The sequence below is a fragment of the Varanus komodoensis genome, unplaced genomic scaffold, assembly GCF_004798865.1.
Source record: "Varanus komodoensis strain SLA01 unplaced genomic scaffold, ASM479886v1 scaffold2, whole genome shotgun sequence".
Classification (NCBI taxonomy): domain Eukaryota; kingdom Metazoa; phylum Chordata; class Lepidosauria; order Squamata; family Varanidae; genus Varanus; species Varanus komodoensis.
In genome coordinates this window covers 13,564,558-13,583,790 of record NW_025335568.1, presented here as the reverse complement: position 1 = coordinate 13,583,790, position 19,233 = coordinate 13,564,558, and the positions used below count along the sequence as shown (strand labels likewise).

The 19,233-nt window shown below is 45.2% G+C and overlaps 1 protein-coding gene across 2 annotated transcripts; it reads right to left on the bottom strand.

Annotated features, from left to right (window-relative positions):
- Nucleotides 1-396: 396 nt before the first annotated feature.
- SPP1 (secreted phosphoprotein 1) lies at nucleotides 397-18,422 on the bottom strand. Of its 2 annotated transcripts, XM_044429663.1 has the most exons (8): nucleotides 18,412-18,422; nucleotides 12,257-12,373; nucleotides 8,225-8,313; nucleotides 8,067-8,117; nucleotides 6,850-6,948; nucleotides 5,211-5,255; nucleotides 3,458-3,712; nucleotides 397-1,568 (listed from the first exon to the last, which is right to left on the bottom strand). In XM_044429663.1, exons 3-8 carry the CDS (start codon nucleotides 8,276-8,278, stop codon nucleotides 1,017-1,019), a joined length of 1,056 nt encoding a protein of 351 aa, XP_044285598.1. In that variant the 5' UTR covers nucleotides 8,279-8,313; nucleotides 12,257-12,373; nucleotides 18,412-18,422; the 3' UTR covers nucleotides 397-1,016. The 2 variants fall into 2 exon arrangements, with proteins under 2 accessions (XP_044285598.1, XP_044285597.1); XM_044429662.1 differs by lacking the exon at nucleotides 18,412-18,422 and having other exon boundaries at nucleotides 12,257-12,384.
- Nucleotides 18,423-19,233: the final 811 nt, after the last annotated feature.

Sequence of the window (19,233 nt, the reverse complement as noted above, 5' to 3'; positions counted from 1 at the left end):
TGCTGCCCCTGCCTGCTTGCTTGCCGGGCAGAGAGCCAACGAGCCTCCGTTACACCCAGTTGAGAGGAGGGTGGACCAGCCAGTGGAGAGCAGTATGCCCAGCCTGGGCACCAGCTCCCCAAATCAGCCAGGTTTTGTAGCAATGCGCCAGTTATGCAAGGCAGCAGAAATCTCAGCATTTGAGGAACAACGCACCTCTCATACTGCACAAAATGCCACTAGCATGCCTTTTGCGAGCTTTTTTTTTGTCTGCTAAGTAGAGGAAGTGCACCCACTTCAGCCACAAGAGGGAGCCCAAGAGAGCTAACAGAAGAGGTCTGACAGAACCACCGCAGGGACTTCTTAGCAAGTAGGTACGAGTGGCAAAGAAAAGAACAGTCTCAGATCCCAGAAATACTAGGTTTTTATCTTTTTATTTAATTCATAACTTCAACAAAATATACATTGCAACATCAACCCCTTTAGAAATACAGTATCATAAGACGCACAACATTCATTCTGAGTGAAAACTATTTTTTCTCCTCCTAGCATCTCTCTCTCTCACACACGTGCACTTACAAAGTCTTCCTAACAAAGCAGGAAAATATGCAGCAAGGAGGGCTTATGACTCTCTAACATCAGGATTGCTAGTACTGTACAGTGAAGATTAAGGTCCTAAAGAGACATACTTAGGAATAAGCCCCATGGACATCAGCAGGACTTACTTCCAAGTAGACACTCAGAAGCGCACGCTGCATATTTACCAGATTAACAAAACTGCTGCTTAGAATTGCTACAGACTGAAATCAAACATGTCATGTATATTTAAGTGGGAGCAAATATTCAAGTAAAATGCATCGCCTTTCTCTCTCTCTCTCTCACTCACTCTCTCTCCCCCTCTCTCCTAATTCTGCAAAACAAGAAGAAAAAGAAAAACCCTGGCTGGGATGTATTTGGGCTCCAATTGTAGCTGCACCCGCTCATGCGAAAGATCCAGGGAGGGCTTTAAGTAAATATAGACCCTGCTCTCCCCCTGTTTAGAGGGTAACTTCATTGTCCTCGATGCTGTGGAAATCTTCAACACTGTGGCGGTCCTCAACACTGTGGCGGTCCTCAGCACTGTGGCGGTCCTCAGCGCTGTGGCGGTCTTCAACGCTGTGGCGATCCTCAACGCTGTGGCGGTCCTCAACGCTGTGGCGGTCCTCAGCGCTGTGGCGGTCCTCAGCACTTTCGAAGGTTTGGTTGCTCACATTGTCAACATCGTGGTCATAGCGTACCTGTTGCAGCTCCACACTGTAGTCCTTGTGTTGCTGTCTGGCCTCCTGGCTTTCCAGGGAAGCAGCCATCTTGCTGTTGTCATGGTAGTGGTCATCGCGGTCGTCCTCCACACTCTCAAATTTCTGTTGGCTGTCATTCTCCAGGCTCCTGGGATGGGATACACGCTGGACTTCAGCGCTGTCCCGCAGGTTACTTACATCTTCTCTTTCTATGTCACGGCTTTCCAAAGAATGGACCTTGGAGGAATAGGATTCACGGCTGTCCACATCTGGTGTGCTGTCAACTTCATCAGAAACATCGTGGGAATCAAACTGAAAAGTCCACAACAGGAAAAGAGTTAATAGTCAGCTCGAGATTTTGCTCTCTGAGAAGAACAAGATGGTGCTCCTTGGTTTGCCTACAGAAGCTGACCAGACAGATGGCTGAATCTTGCAGCAGTGCTAGTGATGGGTCAGCATTGTTAACCCTGACAAGTTAAATTGCTATGAAAGAGTCAAAAGCATAGTGTTCCATATGGGACCTATACATCATTCATTCATTTATTTAAAGTTTTTATATGGTCTCCAATACTAAAGTCTCTGGACGGCTTACAAAAACCAAACAACCAAACAACCATATACAACAAACAGCACACAAATTTATGTTTCTTAAAGGAATAGAAAAAGTTAGCAAGTGATGCCTCTGTTTTATTTTTAATCTATTTTTGTCTTGAGGAATATGAGGGAATTTCTATTTTCTGAAACTTCTAAATTTAAAAAGAAACCAGAGAACATTTCTGTCAATTATTTCTTAAGCCAGACAACTCCATTTTTTTGTCTTTCCTGGAATTTCAAAAACGTTTGCAATGTCTCTCCATCAGTAGTATTTTTTTAAGTCGAAGCATTTCATCAAAGAACCCATTTTCTTCCCCTCTTTGGAACATCTCGGTGCCTGTTTCAGTCGGCACATTCAGAGCAACTGGAAGTGGCACTGCGCAGGCAGTGTCTGAATATCCGGCTTTCAGAAGCTGCTTTGATAGACGGACACATGTTGCGCCAATCATTACTGTTTGATGTGGGCAGATTAATAGATAGTGAAGAACTTGGCTGGGATTTACAAACAGCATTCCAAGCTCTGTGCATCATTGCTGTTCATAGGAATTAAACCCTGATGGCAACAGTGTAAGGAATACTGAAGCAAAAATAAATGTGCATGATCCCTATTATGGTAGTTGGGTTATATATTACCCAAAAGATCCATTTTCTGGCTCTTTTTACTCAAGGAGAAGGAAAACTTTTGTTACTACAGGAAGGTTAAATGGATGATGTCCATGAAGAAATAAGTAGGCTTCTCATGTACAATTTTCAGAGCAGGTTTTATGCTGACCTTCATGGTAGGCCAATTGCATAGTCTATAGGCAAGGCTTACTTTTATTTACTCTCATATAAGCACATTCAGCCCTATTTGGATCAAGACCACCTTACTCCAGGAAGGGGGAATGAAACTTCCCTCTGTGATAGTTAGCTTCCCAAAGAATTTTTTAAAAAGTCTACATTCCTATCAATGGAAGCTTTTTTCCGTGTATTAAATCCCCCCCTCCACATGGGAGGGGGAATTTCAGGAAGCAAATGGTGGGGGAAGGGAAAGTTTACTCCTCTGTGCCTGGAGCAAAGTTGTCCCAATCCAGTTCGGGGCCATGTGCGCATACACTGGAGTAAAACAACACATTTGAGGCCGATGGGTGTCAGGCTCATTGGGCAGCTTAGCCTCTCCAGCTGCCAGTCTGGATTTTAACCCCCCTGAGCCTGCTCCCGAAATAGGTTCAGCATGATGCATGGAGACTTAAATGTCTGGACTGACGGCAGGAGTGGCTGAGAGCAAGTGCGTTGGTAAGAGTGTTGGACCGGGCACCTGGTGATCTGTGCTCCAGTCTGCACTTGACGCGCACTGGATGCATTTGGGTCAGTCACTTACTCTCCGCTTAAATTACCTCTCAGGGATGTTGTGAGGTTAAATGGAGTAGAGGGAGGCTATGTAAGCTGCCTCGGGTTTCTCACAAGAGGGGAGAAGGTGCGGTATAAATGCAATAGAAAAACAACACACTGCCCAAACGACACTGGAGCCGACACTCTCTGCTGACCAGAACGATCAATATGTACTTTGGGTCTAAACTTTCCTCACGGATATGACCAGAAGAAGCAAACCATCAGGAGGCACTTGCCTTTCCAGACTTTTTGTGTGCCTTCTTGGCCTTCTCCAATTTCACCAGGTCCACTTTTGCTCTGAATCCGTAGGGTGCACTGTCTCCTCGGCCTGTGAAAGGATCAGGGACAGAAAAAGGCAGAGTAAAGGGAGTCTCGGTGGGTGATCCTGTGGTGGTGTGCTCATCCGATTCATCAGAATCGTGGTCGTCGTCATCCACATCGGGGTGATCGTCGTCATCTTCTTTGCTTCGGCTGGAAGGTACCAAAAGGGTCTGCAGGAGGATAGAAACCACCAGGTAGTACAACGTGCACAGGTGTGGCAGTATTGAGGCCGGGTGCATCCCAGCAGCAAGACACATACAGAGAGTTCTCAGTAGTTTAGTTTCAGCACCAAACCTCATTGCTGGAACATTGAAGGTTAAAAAGGCAGTGCTTCTGAGTGTACTTTGTTCATCACTAGGCAGCAACAATTCACGAGTGCCATATAGCATTTATTTGACATATGATGGGACTACGGGGGTGGGGTGGGGTGGGGGAATCATCTCTTGGATATAAGAAGCAAATTCTTTGAAGCTGAATGGGTCTTACTCTGAGATGAGTGTATATAGGGCAGACTGTAGCTGTAAGAGACTATTGTGGTAGATTTATGCATGCTAAAAATCAGCAGCTGAAGCCCCCTGGTGCAAAGCTGGATCACAGAAGGGCACCAGAAAATGTCAAAGGCCAGCAAGGTACTGTGGGAAGTGGTGTTAGGAAATCCTCTCTTCCCAAGGTAGCTTTCAGCAAGACTCTTTGCCTAACAGCAGCCATGTTTGGCTGGAACAATGGCCTTAAAAAGTATCTCTACATTAAACAGTACATTATGTTGTATTTGTAGTACCCCCACACTGAGCAGCGTCCTTCAAGGTCTAAGGATGCAATGTGATGGCTGCTGGACACTTTCTAGATGGCCATGGGAAAGATTGGAGGTCCAGCAGAAGTCTGACCTCAGAGTGCTCTACTTCTGCCCTTGAAGCTGGCACAGCCCTTTCTGTGACAGTCGTGGCTCTGAGGACAGAGGATTGACCTCCGAGCTGGCCCCGTGGCAGGACATTCCAGAGGGCAGAAAGGAGAGGAGTGAGCATCCATCACATGCAACCCAGCAGGGACTCAGACTCTCCCCTTCCTGGGCAGGACATAGAAGGCCAGAATGGGTCATCAAAGTGCTCCATGGGGCAGGACAAGTGTAGAAGTGTCTTATATCCCTCCACATCTGGAGGGCATCCGCATTGGATTGTACTGCCCGAAGCTTTAAAGGACAACAACCAAACTCCTAACTATCACAGGGTCACCACAGTGGGAAACATTCACAAACAAATAATTTTCAGAAAAATCGGGTAGTGTTTATGTCAGAAGGAAAGCTGTTACTACAGCCCATCCAAAATCCATTTCACTGAAACATACATTCCTTTGCCTATCTTGAAAAGCAAATCAGGTTGTTGTTGTATTTGCACTTCTGCAGAAATACTGTCTTCTTGCCAATGATTAAATGTGTTGGACTTCCATCCTCTTTTTCATATGGACACCCCAATCAGTGCGTCACACCTAGGTCCCCGTATTGCAGGAGACAGAGCAGCCCGCCAGTGGCGGGAAGAGGCAAGTTGCATTTGACCATAAATGTCTGACTGAAACAGTATTATACAGAAGAGCATGTGCAGCAGCAATGCAGCAAGGAATACCATGCACAACCCGGCATTAATAGATATGAAAAGCTATAGGATAAACATGTACCTGTTGCTCAGTGATCTCATCACTTTCTTCTGATGACAGAGAGCTCTGTAAATAAAATGACTATTTTGTAAAGGTTTGTTTCTTTGAATGGTCTTGGTGTTCTTGTTTTTGTTTTAATAAAAAAGTAATCTCAGAATTACTTCTGAGAACAGGCATTTCAAGAACAGTCATCCTTAAAAGAAAGACAGACCCAGCAAATGTTCAAATGATATTGATTGGCAATAAGATTCAGGATGGACAAAAAGCCATTACTTCTTTGGACACTGCATCATTCAGCTAAGAACAGAAGAGCGCAGCTGGATCCAGCCAAGGGTCCGTCCACTCCAGCATTCTGCCCATGAGGGCCAACCAGTTGCCCACAGGAGACCCACAAGCAGCACATGAGTCCACCAGCACCCTCCCATCCATGTTCCCCAGTAACTGATACACAGAGGCATTTAGCTTCTGACACTGGAGGTAGCACATGGCCAACAGGACTAGTTGCCAGTGGTTATGGAAACTGATGCTGCACAGTGCAGTGAAGAGGGCCTCTGCCTTCGATGTTTCGAAGAGAGGGTTAGACAAATCTTGGAAGTCTGTTACAAGCTTTTCCAATCTGTGACACTCCACATATGTTGGATTGCAACTCCCATCAATCCCAGCCGGATGAGGAAAGTGTAGCCTGTCATTAGTTATTAGTCAGGATAGCTAAATAGAATTTCCCATTTTTGAGGCCATGATCCTTCAAGGATTGGCTGCTGGTGGACATAAAGAGGGGAGAAGCCATTGTTTTGTGGGCCTTCTGGAGGCATCTGTCTGGGAACAGGATGCTAACCCATGGAGACCCTTGCTTTGATCCAGCAGGGTTCCTTTCCCCCTCCTTTTGGTCAAGTGAGTCACTGGAGTTTGGGCAGGAAGTCTAGACACTAGGAACGGGGATTATGGGGAATGAGGGATGGGAACACGGAAATTGTTGCTGTCTTGTTAAATGACTGAAGGTCCATAAAAACACAAAATGAACAGAAAAGTGACTGAATGTAAAAAAGGCCAACACTAATTCTAGGCACCAGCGTGGAGTCTGAATGAAGCAAATGTTAGTCATAACGAAAGTGCATTGGTGATGTAACTGAGAAAGCAAACCTGTGGCTTCTACAGAGTGTCTGAGGGCTGTAGGGTATTTCAGTTCATACATCTGAGGTTGGAGGCAACACTCTGACTTTGCTCCAACTCTCTCCCTCCACAGAATAAACCATGCCAGCTGCTCTTGGAAGCTGGGCAAGCAACCTCAGAGAGGGAGAACCTGGAATGGTTCAGTGGGCAGAGAGACGAGGCTACTGGAGTGGCCAGGATACAAACTATTTTGAAACCTCTACAGCCTCCTTCACTCCCTGTCCAGACACTCCACCGGGATGGGCAAAAAGCGTGTCTACTGAAATACGCCGGGTGCAAGGGTGAGGGGGTGAAGATCGCCTCTGTTGCCACACCTGCTCTGCGTAAGATGGTCATAAGCCTCTGAGATCAGGGGCTTGCTGGCACTGCAATAGGATTGTGCCCTAAGTTATTCCTGACCAACTTCTCTTTTGGATCCCCTCCGTCTTTTACTGGAAGTTCCACCACATAGGTGTAGAGGACAGTTCAGTGACCAGGAAGGGTTTCTTACCGGCTGGGAGAAGGCCTGCTGTTCCAGGGACTCGTGGCTGTTCACAGTCTCGTGACTGTGCTCATGGCTGTGCGAATGGTGGTGATGGCTCCGGGAATCCTGCCACAGTTCAAGAGCCCAGGTCAGTATTCAGCAGCATGGCACACCAGCATTCAGTCAGTCACAGAGCATGATGCACACAGAAGTGGGGGAAAGGGCTTGATAAATGATGCAAATTGCTGGAGAGTGGTTGGTTAATTAGGGGAATTCAGTCCCTTTCCTACTGCACAAGCCAAAAAAGTCCATGTGGGAATTGCTTAGGAAAGGGATTGAAATACGGCAGCAAATGTCCTCCCACCATGAGATCCCGTCTATGGGATGGCCACACTGGAGTTGTTTTGTGTGCAACTCTGGTTCCCTCCTATCCAAAGGATATTGTGAGTGCTGGAGAAGATACCGAAAAGGGCGACTCCCACCACAATCCCAGGTGTTTATTCAGAAGTAAATATCACTGTGTCCAATAGCACCTGCTCGCTGGAAAGTGTGCATTGGATAGCAGCCTAAAAAGGATATGAAAATATTCCCTATGTGAAAGAAATGAAGGAACAACCCCATGGAGCTAGACATCCTTTGGAAGGCCATAGGGATGCTTTGGATTTCCAGGGTGGAGTTTGGAGTCAGTCCTCCAGCTTTGGAGTTGGGAGTGAGAGCTCTGCCCACCTTCCCTTGCTCTCCAAGGTCAAAAAGCAACCTCAGAGGGGTCTGCACTGGGCCTGGAGGAGAGGAGACCAGCCAGACCAGGTTGCAAGCTATCCTGACAGCTCTCCAGCCTTTTCTCCTCCCCCTCCAAAACACTCCAGCTGGACAGGGAAAAAGCCCATCTAGCAACGATGCAGGGCAGAAGGACCTGGAGCAAGGACCACCCCTGCTGCTCTTCATAGCTTTTGTGTAAGTCTCCCAGTTTGGGAGGTGGGGTGCACAAGCACCCCAGTAGGGTTGCACCTACAGCCTTTTAGTGTGCCTGTGTGTGGCGGGGGGGGGGGAGCAAAGATGTCTCAAGAGAGAAATGAGAGTCAAAATCATAAAAAAGGACTCTATTTTGGGTCAGATTTGGATAATAGGTGCAGAGAATCTGAAATCACAGAATTCATCCTATACAGAAGCTTAATAAATATGGTAAAAGGAATTCACTGAAGTGAGAAGGAGCAGGAACAGAAGGGGAGGGTGAAGAGACTTACATGTTTTCTTTCATCGCTCCTTGAATCATGATGGTGCCTTGATTTACCGACCTTTGCAAAGGAAGGGAAGAGGGGGAGAGACCGTGTGAATTCAGTGCTACCACATTATAGATATATATTCTGTTCTTGGCCTGTTTATTGATTTGCATTGTACTTACTGGTAGGGCAAAAGCAACGGTGAAAAGACACAGGCAGAGCACAGCGATCTTCATGGTGAATATTTTGCAACAATCAGCTAGCAGGGCTGCTGTTGAAAAACAAAGCCAATGTTTCAATTCACTCTCTGATTTAGGGACAGAACAAATGAACACACAGAGCACATGGTGAGGACTTCTTGAATGGGGCCAAATCTAAAGGAATGCTTCTTTCTGAATACACCTGCCTGGCCCTTAAGATCTTCTATGGAGCAACTTCTCAAAGAGCCCTTTTTGAGGGATGTGAGAAGGGCCAACTCAGTGGTGGCACCTCAGTGGTGGAATATGCTCTCTGGGGAGGTTCGGCTGCTGCCTATCTATTTTTTCTGGAGCAAGTACAAGACCTTTTTATTTAACCAGTATTTTAATGTAATATATATTAACGGTTAATTTTTAATCATATTGTATATGACTTAATTGTATTTTAATCAAGCACTGTAGATTGTTTTGATTTTTATTGATGTAATCCATCTAGATATTTTCTATGGAAATATAGACAGTGTAGAAAAAAATTAAATCAATTAATTAATTAAATAAAGTAATTGCAGACTCAGGAGCGAGTGCTTCCCACATTACTGCCTTTTAAACTGTGTAGGCACTTAAAGGTGCAAATCTAGAGCTGCCAATGGCATACCATTTCTTCAGCTATACCTTCCATCATCCCCTGTTCAGTTTTGCATTAGAGGCAACTCTCTGAGCTGGTTTCTATGTGTGACTCAGCTTTAGGAATGCAGCTTACAAACAAAACAAAAACAAGCAAACACAAATTCTCTAGCAAAGTATTCAAGCAAGACAAGATTTGTGCTGCTAATGTTTCCCGAAAAAGTGTTCTGGGCTGTGGCCAGATAATAATCAGAATAATTGTTCCGATGTGATGTTTTCCCTTCAGAGAGCCCTCCTCCGGTGCTCTTTCTTGGAGGAAAAATGTCACATCTAATCAGAATCCGGGCCATTATTTCTGCTCTAGGCTACCACTTGGCAGAAGTAATTTGAGCAACAGGATATTATTTCAGGCATCCTGCATGAGGCGGGGGGGGGGGCTGTGGGGGGGGCAGCTAGACTGACTCCTCAGTTCAGCACTTCCCTTCCTTCCATGGAGGGAGCGGCTCTTGTGATGCCCTTTGCAGAGGAGGTGCCCTTGATGCGCCCTGTGCAAAGCTGGGCTTCCAGTGGGAAAAGGAGCACAAACAGCAAACGTGGTACTGCAGAGAGGGAGGCACCAGGGTCCAGCAGGTGCCGCTGGCGTGGCCAGTGCTGGGTCTGGCAGTTAACGACTCTTGCACAAGCCACCCCAAGTCTGCCTCCCCACTGCTGATGTCACCAGCCGCCTTTGCACAACATCCTCTCGGTCGGCATTGAGGCCTCTGATGGTCTCGACCGGCAGAGAGCACGTGAGCCCGCTCAGCAGTGGCGCCGCTCTTCCTCCAGGGGGCGCTTGTCAGGGGGCGTTGCCTGGGTGTGGGACTTGGCAGGTGCCCAGGCACAGCCACCCAAGCTGCAGGCCCCGGCTGCTGCTGCGCTCCACCCGTGCCGTTGCTTGCTCACCTGCCCTGTCCCAGCAGGTGCGCGATGATGGAAGGGAGGAGAGGAGCGCCTTGCCCGCTGCCCTCGGGCTGCGGTGCAGAGTCAGCCCAGGAGGGCAGGGCAAAGGGGTGGGGTCTAGCAACGAGGAGGAGGAGGAGGAGTGGAGGTGGGTCCCAGAGGCGGTTCTGCTCCTCTGCAACAAGCGATGGACTCGCTAAGCAGATACGGCAGGGATTTTCATGATGTTTATTCTGCGGGGAAATGCGTCAAGCCCTCAGTGTCCAGTGCAGCATCTGAGCCAAGCTGTCTGCCAATTCTTCAGGTTTATATTAAGGAGTCAGAGGCCCTCAAAAATGCATTAGGAATTAACAGGAAGGCACTGCAGTACAGTGCTCAGAGTGTTAGATGGAGCCTTAGGGGGCCTGGGTTCTAGTCTGCACTCAGCCATGAAGTTCTCTGGTTGCCTGTGAGTAAGTCATGGACTCCTAGCCTAACCTACCCCACAGGGCCATTGTTGTGAGGACAAAGTGGAAAGACTTATAAGCTGCTTGATTCCTTGCAAGTAGGAGAAAAGCAGGGTATAAAAGTATAAAAGAATAATAACTGTGCGATGCCAGACTTGTTTACGCAGAAATCATTCCCATTAAATTCAATGGAATTGCATCTCCACTGAAAGCACTAACAGGGAGCATGAGTTTGCAAACCAAGGATTTATTTTCCTTGCATATCTACTGCTGCCCTGCCGTGTAACATGTGGCTTGGCTCGCTTGCTTCTGCCATCTGGAGCGATTTGTTTAGCAAGCATCTTTCAACTCTGCTCATGAACGTTGCACCTTGGTGCTTTGGATTAGATAGGGTAATTGAGAGAAGAGTGGCAGAAATGGGCTGAATTCCATAGGTCCCAGTACCTTCAAATTCTATAAGTCATTCCAGAACTTTCCACCTGCTGTGCTGAATTGCACATCACACTGATAGACCAGTATTCTGGTAGGATAAAAATCCTAGATGAAACCCTCTCTTACAAAAATGATGAAAGGAAAACTGTTACAAAGTTATGTGGAAAGTGTAAGGCAAAAAGGAGACATCTTCCATGGGGTTTCCTAAATGAGCAGATTCTCTCTCTCTTTCTGACTCCACCACCACAACGTAATGCAAAGAGGAATGTAATTCAAGCAGAATTTCAATTGTGAGCCACCACAGGCTTTGTAATTGATCTATCCTTTCTTCCAATCAAAGGCATTCCAAGAGAACAAGCAATCTGGACGGATCATATTGCTCAGTCTGACATTGCAGGAAAAAAAATGGTGAATCAGGCTCAGGGGACATTAGAAATAGATGAGTCATAATGGAACGTTGGGTGTTAGCAGGCAAACTGGTGGAAAAGCTGGCCGACGTCACTGTGCACTGCCCTTCTGCTTACAAGGTTAATGAGCACTCGTGCTAAGAGAGAAGATTGATGTGAGCCCGTTGCACCAAAATATGCTTGAGTAAAACTCTTGAAAGCCGATGCTTTTTCAGCGATTAAATTGCAAGGGCAATGTCACTGGCCATGAGCTCGCTGATCATTTAAAAGAATCTCTTGTTTGGAGCTGACAGGGCTCGACTTGTGCCTTATCCTTCAGGGTTCTGATCCCAGAAGACCTGAATCGGGTATCAGATGAGCACCCTTGAGCATGTACAGAGTGGCTTTTCCATCGTACTGAATAACCACACTCTGCTCCAGCATCACTGGGACTAGGGAAATGGAGAGGCAATATTTCTCCCGGCACGGCTTTTCTGCACATTAGACATTGTTCGGCTGCTTAATACATCCCTGATCCTATGGCCATTCTAGTTTCCAGCGCATAGAATCTGACTTTTTGGCAGGTTTGTTTATTATGCTTTTATCTTGCCTTCCTCCAATAGTCCAGGACAGCATCTCTTGCCATCTCTCTCCCTCTCTCTGTCACACACAAACATGCACATGCTATTCTTAGGCTGAGAAGCAAGGCTGGGCCATCAGCCAGCCAGTTAGTGGGGATTTATACGAACGCCACCCAATCCTAGTCCAATAACTGCTACACCGTGCTGAGCTTTTCATGGCTTAATCCTTAGCCTGCTAATATCAGACATGTAGCACTAGGCATGGTGGAAAACAAACTGCATCTTGTGCCAAAAGTGGTGGCACTTGAACAGGACAGTGGTCAAGCTCCAGAAGATGAATTTGCATTTTTAATTGGCAGGCTCTATTTGGCAGAGTTCTCCCTTGTAAACCACTTCCTCCCCGCATTCCTAAATATTCTCCCAGGTGCATGCAAAAGAGACATCAGAAATTAAATTCCTTGCTTCTCCTTTTTCCCTGCTGTGATGCTTTGAGACTGCAGGAGTTTATATATTTAAAAGCCTCCCTTAAGTTTGGCTGTGCTGCATTCTACTGAACAAAGATAGAATATTGCTTGAAAGTAAGAGATCTAAGAAAAAAGGGCAAGGTACCTTGTCTTGCGTCTAGATGCAAAGTGTAGACTCAGGCAGAGGTCTGCTGGCTTGTATGGTGAAGCTCAAGGGAATATCTGGATGTCTCGTTCAGGAGATGCTGCTTTCGTCCTTCTCCTCTTCTGCTGCTTTCCATCTGCAGACCTCTGGAATTTAAACTCTAGTCCAGACATCAGCCAGCCAATCACCACAAGCTGGAAAGGATGAGGTCATGAGGTTTCTTGTCACTGTCCTCCCACTTTTCTCCTACATTTCCTTTTGGGGTTTGTGGCTTCTAGAGCAAACAAGAAACTACTCTATGGTTAAAGTGTTACTTATGTACAATCTCCTTAACCCGCATTTCAGCTTGATGCCCCAATGTTCAGTTTTCTTGAGCTAAAGGCTTTAGGGGCAACAAACTCTTTGACACTTGCTGGAGGGAGAAAGAAGATTGCTTGTAGCTAATCTTTTTCCTTCAAGGATGTAGAATAATTTTATTTTAAAAGGAATGGTTTATTACACAGTAGGGGTTAGTTACTCAGTAGAGGTCAAATCTAATCACTCACTGATGGATTTAGTGGGGTTGCACAGAGATCACTGGGAACAGTGGAATAGGAATAGCATTTCTGGAACATATACTATGCAACAGCCAGTAATTAATTGTATGAAAATGACATCTTAAATATCCTATATTTGAGGAGTTTGGAAGGAGGAGAAACAATAACACTGCTTTTTAAAAAAAGCTACCTGCCTTCTCTCCCTTGTGAAGTAGCCAGTCTCATGACAGATTTGATTGCAAGATTAGTACTAGTTCACAAGGTTGGCTGTCTAATTTTGCAGCCATATTGAAAACACATATTCCCATCTGCCAGTGGTCTCAAGTACATCCAGCTCTTCTCTATTCCTCTTTGGCCCACATCCTATGTTTATTAAGGGGCCTTAGTTGTCTTGAACAGATTGGTACATGCAGTGCTCTATCCATTAAGACCACTGAACCCCATTCAGTCTGAGGGCCAAATTCCATTTCAGGAAAGCCTTTGAGGGCCACATTCCAGTGGCAGATGGGACCAGGCACAAGTGAAATGTGTGGCAGGCAGAGAAAATATTCATGTATACCAGTATAGTTTAGCTTAAAGCTCTTGTGGCCTGTAACTAAGCCTTAGGAGAGGCATGTTAGCCTCTTAGAATGGGGGAAAACTGTTCAAATACTGTGAAACCACACAATGGCTGTGTTCAGACAACTTGACAAGCCATGGTGAGTTTTTTTAAATCATTGCTACTCTGTTGCATTGTCTGAAACCTATCATGGTATTTCATCATGGTAAGTTTGGTCTTTAGTAACTGCAATAATAAACAATGGTTTGTTCTCTGGTTTCTCTGTACCATCATGGCTTGCCATGTTGTCTAAACCAGGATCATGGTTTGTATGGTTCTGGTAAGCAACTGCCACAGAGTCCTCTGAAAAGAGTGGGCACCAAATGCAGCCTCTATGTGTGGACCAATGAGGAAGAGGCAGGCAGCATGGGTAGGGGATTGAATCTCAGGTGCATTAGCAGATGGGATACATGCCAACCGTGGGAGGACTGAGTAGAGACAATGGAAACCATGATAATATAGTAACCACTTGATCGTCTGTAAGGTAGATCATGGTAACAAACTGTGAACCATGGTAAAAACACTTTGTGAGCCCAATCAAAGACTGATAGTTGGAGTTAAGGGAGTGGGATAATGGTATGGCCTTCCGGGGAAACCCAGAGGGTCAGATTGAGACCCAAGCAAGGCAAGATTCCCATAAAGGGAAGCCCCTATCCCTGCATTAGGAGATCTAAGCAAGGGTTAGCACTCCAGCCATGCATTTCTGTGGCAAGCTTCTGGTCTAATCTAGTTGCCCCCCCCCCCACCCCATGGCTTGCTGGTGAGCTTGACGAGAAAATTAGTAAAATCATTATGTACAGTACTTCTACAAATCAAAATACATATATATGTACATTTTTCCTTCTCTTCAACACTAATAGTATTCTCAGAGCCAGTGCTATATGATGAAAGTCATGGGTCATACAACAATCTGCTGAGAAAGCCTCTTTAATATTTTCCCCCTAAGTGTGCAATCCTCCGTATGCTTAGATGGAAAAAAAGGCCTACAGTTCCAAGCATGTCCCAGCCTACGTGCACTGAATTATGAATCCAGCTTGGCTAAGGAATTGTTAGCCATGTAGATGTTCTGTCCCTGGTGAGAATATTTTCATATTTGAAGGACTGGCCCATCCAATCCTACTATAAGAACCACAGAATGTCAGAGCCACAGAGAGACCTTGGAGTTGTCCCTCAATGGTTAATACACAGACAGGCAGAGATGGATGTGTTTTCCACTAGGGAGAGATATATTTAATTTCTAAATGAAAATCATAGTAATTATTTCCAGATTTACAGTTATCTCTCTTAATCACCATAGCCACTTTGTATGCAAATATGTGCCGTTTGTCTCTAGTTGATAGAACTATATTGATTTAATCTTTAGCCATGCCTTGGAGTTGGAGCATTGCATGAAATATCGTATTCAAACCAGCCCAAGCGAGAGTTTCTTTATGATATCCAGGCTTCACCAGAGGCTAGCAGTTGTCAGTGCTTAACATACTGTGGGCAAGAAGAAGCTTCAAATGCAGAAAGGGGAGCACGTGGTTGGGCATAGATTGCCACACTGCAGCATCCATCCGCCACAGGTGGTCTGCCCAGCCAATGGGGATGGATGACGGGAATTGCAGTCCAGCAGTTTCTGGAGGGACAGATGTTCCCCATCCTTCGCTCAAACCACTGCATCTTCTGCTCAGTTTCTTCCGCTGTGCACCCACTTCTGCCATCTTTATAGAGCAGACAATATAGTAATGAGCTTTTCAGCAATGTGTCATTGATTCTGCTCTCATTTTTCCTTATGGTTGTTTTCAGGTTCTTAGGTCCTTGGGTTTCACCTTGGTTTTTTAGGAGCACTTTCTCAGTTATTTCTGTTTGCTTGTTTTAGAGTGTGGAAATGGAGTAATATTTGCGAAATGGAAAGAATTTCCCAATTGTATATTTGCATCATTCCGTCGTTATTTGTTTTTTGGTGCCAGGCAAAGACCTTTTTATTCAAATGTCTTTTTAACTGTTAATAGTATTTATTTATTTTATTCTTTGGCCAGGGCAACTTAATTTATACTGTTAATTTATATTATTTTATAAATTATTTATGTTTGTGAGCCGCCCCGAGGCTTAGGCGAATGGGGCGGCATAGAAGTTTCCTAAATAAATAAATAAATAAATAAATAAATAAATAAATAAAGCATTTTGCCACCTAGAGGTTAGTAGGAAGGGGGGAAAGAAAAAGCTTTTTGTGGAGAGCAATTCCACAAAAAACTGAAAGTAGATAGCAACCTTGTGTAGAAAATGAATGAATGTCACTGAGTGTGGATGAAAATCTCTCCTCTTTTGTGGGGCCATAAGTCTCCCACTAAAAATGTGTGCATGTCTGTGATTTTTGGAGACTTTCAGGGGACAGACATTTCTTCTGTGTTGGGGGGCCTACCACGCAGCAGAAGATTGCAATCAGTCTTTCTCTTAATTAGTAAAAACAAACAAAAAAAGTGGCTGCCATCTCTTCGCATTAGTGGTGCTGCTGCTGTAAGAGGCAGCTAGGTGGCCTTTGGCAATGAGAATGGCCCAACTGGACTGCTATGATGTCATAGCCGGGGGCAGCCATCTTCCTTTTTCTTTTACCTAGAATGACCCATTCACAGCAAGAACGTTCCCTGGCTGCTGCTGCTTATTGCTGGTCAGACACTGCTTGACGTAGTTGTAGTGCTTTTTTTAAACCAGTCAAACCAGGGATGCAGAACCCAAAGCCTTGGGGCCAAATCCAGACCCATGTGGTTTCCCAGTTGGCCGTGCCCCTTTCCCTGGGCCCACCATCTTTCTGTTGACCACCAATCACTGACTGGTTTCCTAGCTTTTCTGAAGCTCTCTCCCGTTCTAAAAGGTCGAAAGTACTCTTCTAAGGCTTTAAGCTAAAATATCCTGGGTTTGGTTTTGGCATATTGGCTTCAGCCACCACTAGAACATGGCCTCTGTGACCTTCTTGGAAATAAGACTTGGCCTTCAGGACCACAGCAATCTCTGGAGGCTGTTCTCCCCTCCTTGAAACACTGAAAGCTGCCTGTGCCAGTCTAAATGTTGCATTATGGCAGATTCACGAAGAGAGTGAGCAAGGCTCCAGACAGCAGACGGCAGTGATGGCAGCCCATGATTCTGCACGATCTCCTGGCTTGAACTTCATTGGCCTGTGAGGCTGCAGTTGCATGGAAGCCAACTAGCCACCAGAGGGCTCTGCCTGCTCCTTTTTTCCCAGCCCCACCTGCCCATGCTGAGGTGACCTTGCTGGCAGACAAGATAAGGGGTGGAGGGAAACCAATTTGGGACTCTGTGTTTGGACATCGGGTTAAGGGAATCAATTTCTTCCCTTTTGGGTAGGTGTGGAGGGAAAGCGTCAGCAGATTTGAAAGTCACATTCGATCTGAGTTTCTAAGAAAGCAATGAAAACAGTCTGATTCAAGAAGAAAATTAAAATCTGGGTTTAAAATGTCACTTGGCAACCACCAAGTAAATATGGTCCCTGTGGTCACAGCTTTCCAAAGCAAAGCCATCTGAGGAGTAAATAGCAGTTTACATGAAAAACAAACCAAAAAAAAAACACCCCAAAATATATTTTCACAATTGCCGGCAAGCTATCTTGCTGTAACTGGTTGAGAAGCTTGGCCAGCAAAGTGGGGAAGTGGGAACAGCCTTTAAAATCATGGATAAAATAGTCTCAACTTCTTGCTTAAATTGCTCATCAAGTAGGAACCTGAAATAAGAAACATGTTTATCGACTGAATTACATTTTCCTAGAAGGAGGATAGAAGAAAACGGTCTGTTCCCGGTAGGAAGGGACACATGCAGTGCAGGGCAGAGATGACAGTCTGCAGATACCACTGAGAAGAAGTGCTGCTGAACAAAATAAGGGCCAGTCTGCTAAATGTCTGAGCCAGCATTTCCAAATGAAGGTGTAAAACACAACGAGGCAAATTTGACTTGTTTTCAAGTGTCTTTCTGAAATGGAAACTCTATGTATATATTTATTTGGAATTGAAGAAATGTTAAGACAAAATTCCTTAAGGGCACCCTCCATGCCCCTTCAAGCATCTGTCCTATCTCTTCTGTGCCTCCTCCTCCTCCTGGGCATGTGACCAGGATCTTTCAAGATCATTCCGCTCACCTTGACATGGGATGTTTTGCTTCATTATTTTTTTTCGGCAAAAGTGTGACGTAAGAAAGAACGTCTTACAAAGCTCTTTACCTGAAAGTGGGTCTAAAGGTTCAAAACGTGTCCCATGCTGGGGTGGGGGGTGGGGGGGCAACAGGAAATAACACAAGCAACCCTATGCAAGTTCAGGCAGAAAAGGGGCCTACAACTCCCAGCGTGCCTTGGCCAACTGGACATTTACTGAAAAGAATCAGTGACAAGTGGGGGAGCTTTTCTCCTCCAATGGCCTAGTCAGACATCAGGGACTTGATTTTTGATGAAATCATAAATCAAATTTTGTCAGCAGCCTTATTATGATGAGAGGGTTGAACTAGTGAAAGGGCTGAGATGGCCACGTGTCCTCTTTAACAGAGGACAGTCCTCTATAGGGCTGTCCAGTCCAAGTCTGGTTTAAAGGTAAAGAAGGAAGAGCCTTGGAGGATGGTAGAGAAGGCGAAGGAAGGTAAAGAAGGAAACCTCGAGCAGCATATAAATTAGGGTATGCAAATATTCTGCATACTTGTATCCTCCTGCGTCTTCTCGTTTGGTGATTCATAAGTGGTCCCTCGCTGGTGTGTGCCTTGCAGTGCGTAAAAGGGGCTCATTAGGCTCGGACCTAAATGTCTTCTCTTTTGCTGGCAGAGAGCTGGCTAGAAGTTTTCCTTTCATTTTAATGAGAGATGGGTGAAAACAGTTAAATTCTAGACAAAATGATGCTTCGAGTGAGAAGTGTCTTTGACAGCATTTCTTCAACTTGTCCGTCCTTTAGTGTCTGCCATTGCAGTTGCAGTCTGCTTGACAACTTGGATGCTCAATTTACATGCATAATGTATGGCTGCCATCTAAAAAAGTGTAAAATTCAAACCTCAAACACAATGAACCTTACACAGTGCTGGCCATACATCATTGTTCAGCTTTCAATGAAAGAAGAACTGTTCATAATGTTTGCTTCAGCTGCTTGCATGAAATGACAGCCTACCTCAACCCTGAACCCCCAAACCAGGCATCTCACATGATCTCAAGGGTTGTCATTCCTTAGGTTTGCCTTGTGAGATCCCATATGCTTCTACAGAACCCTCTCTGGATTGCAATTCTTGATCATGTTAAAGAAACCAATTAGGACAGATGATATATATCACAATGAGAGCCAGTGTGGTGTAGTGGTTAAGAGCATGGGCCTGGGACTCAGACGATCTGGGTTCTAGTCCCCACTCAGCCAACTGGGTGACTTTGGGCCAGTCACAGACTCTCAGCCCAACCTACCTCACGGGGTTGTTGTTGTGGGGATAAGATGGAGGAGGAGAATGATGTAAGCTGCCTTGAGCCCTTTGTAGGAAAAGGCAGGATATAAATCAATAAATAAATAAATATATAGATAGATACAGATAAAAGTATGTATAGCAACTGTAATCTGAGTAGGGATGAGTGAAAAAGTTATTTTCACATGTGTTAAGACTCTTCAAACACCACCTTGAAACTTGGCTCACCTCATTTCCCATGTTTTAATGCATGTTTTTATCATTTGATTTTAATTGGAATGGTGCACATTTCAAACAGCAGAAGCATGAATTTTTACAAATCTGCATTCCTTTAAACATGAATGCAAATTCAGAAATTTCTGAACATGTTCAGAGAACATGCTCTTCTGTTCATATTTGCATTTGGAGTTGTGAGCAGGGCATATTTG

Coding starts and splice junctions, on each gene's coding strand:
- SPP1 (XM_044429663.1), bottom strand. CDS start 8,278: ATGAAGATCGCTGTGCTCTGCCTGTGTCTTTTCACCGTTGCTTTTGCC. Junction 5,256..6,849: donor AGCAGGCCTTCTCCCAGCCG/GTAAGAAACCCT, acceptor TTTTATTTACAG/AGCTCTCTGTCATCAGAAGA. Junction 1,569..3,457: donor CACACAAAAAGTCTGGAAAG/GCAAGTGCCTCC, acceptor TGGACTTTTCAG/TTTGATTCCCACGATGTTTC.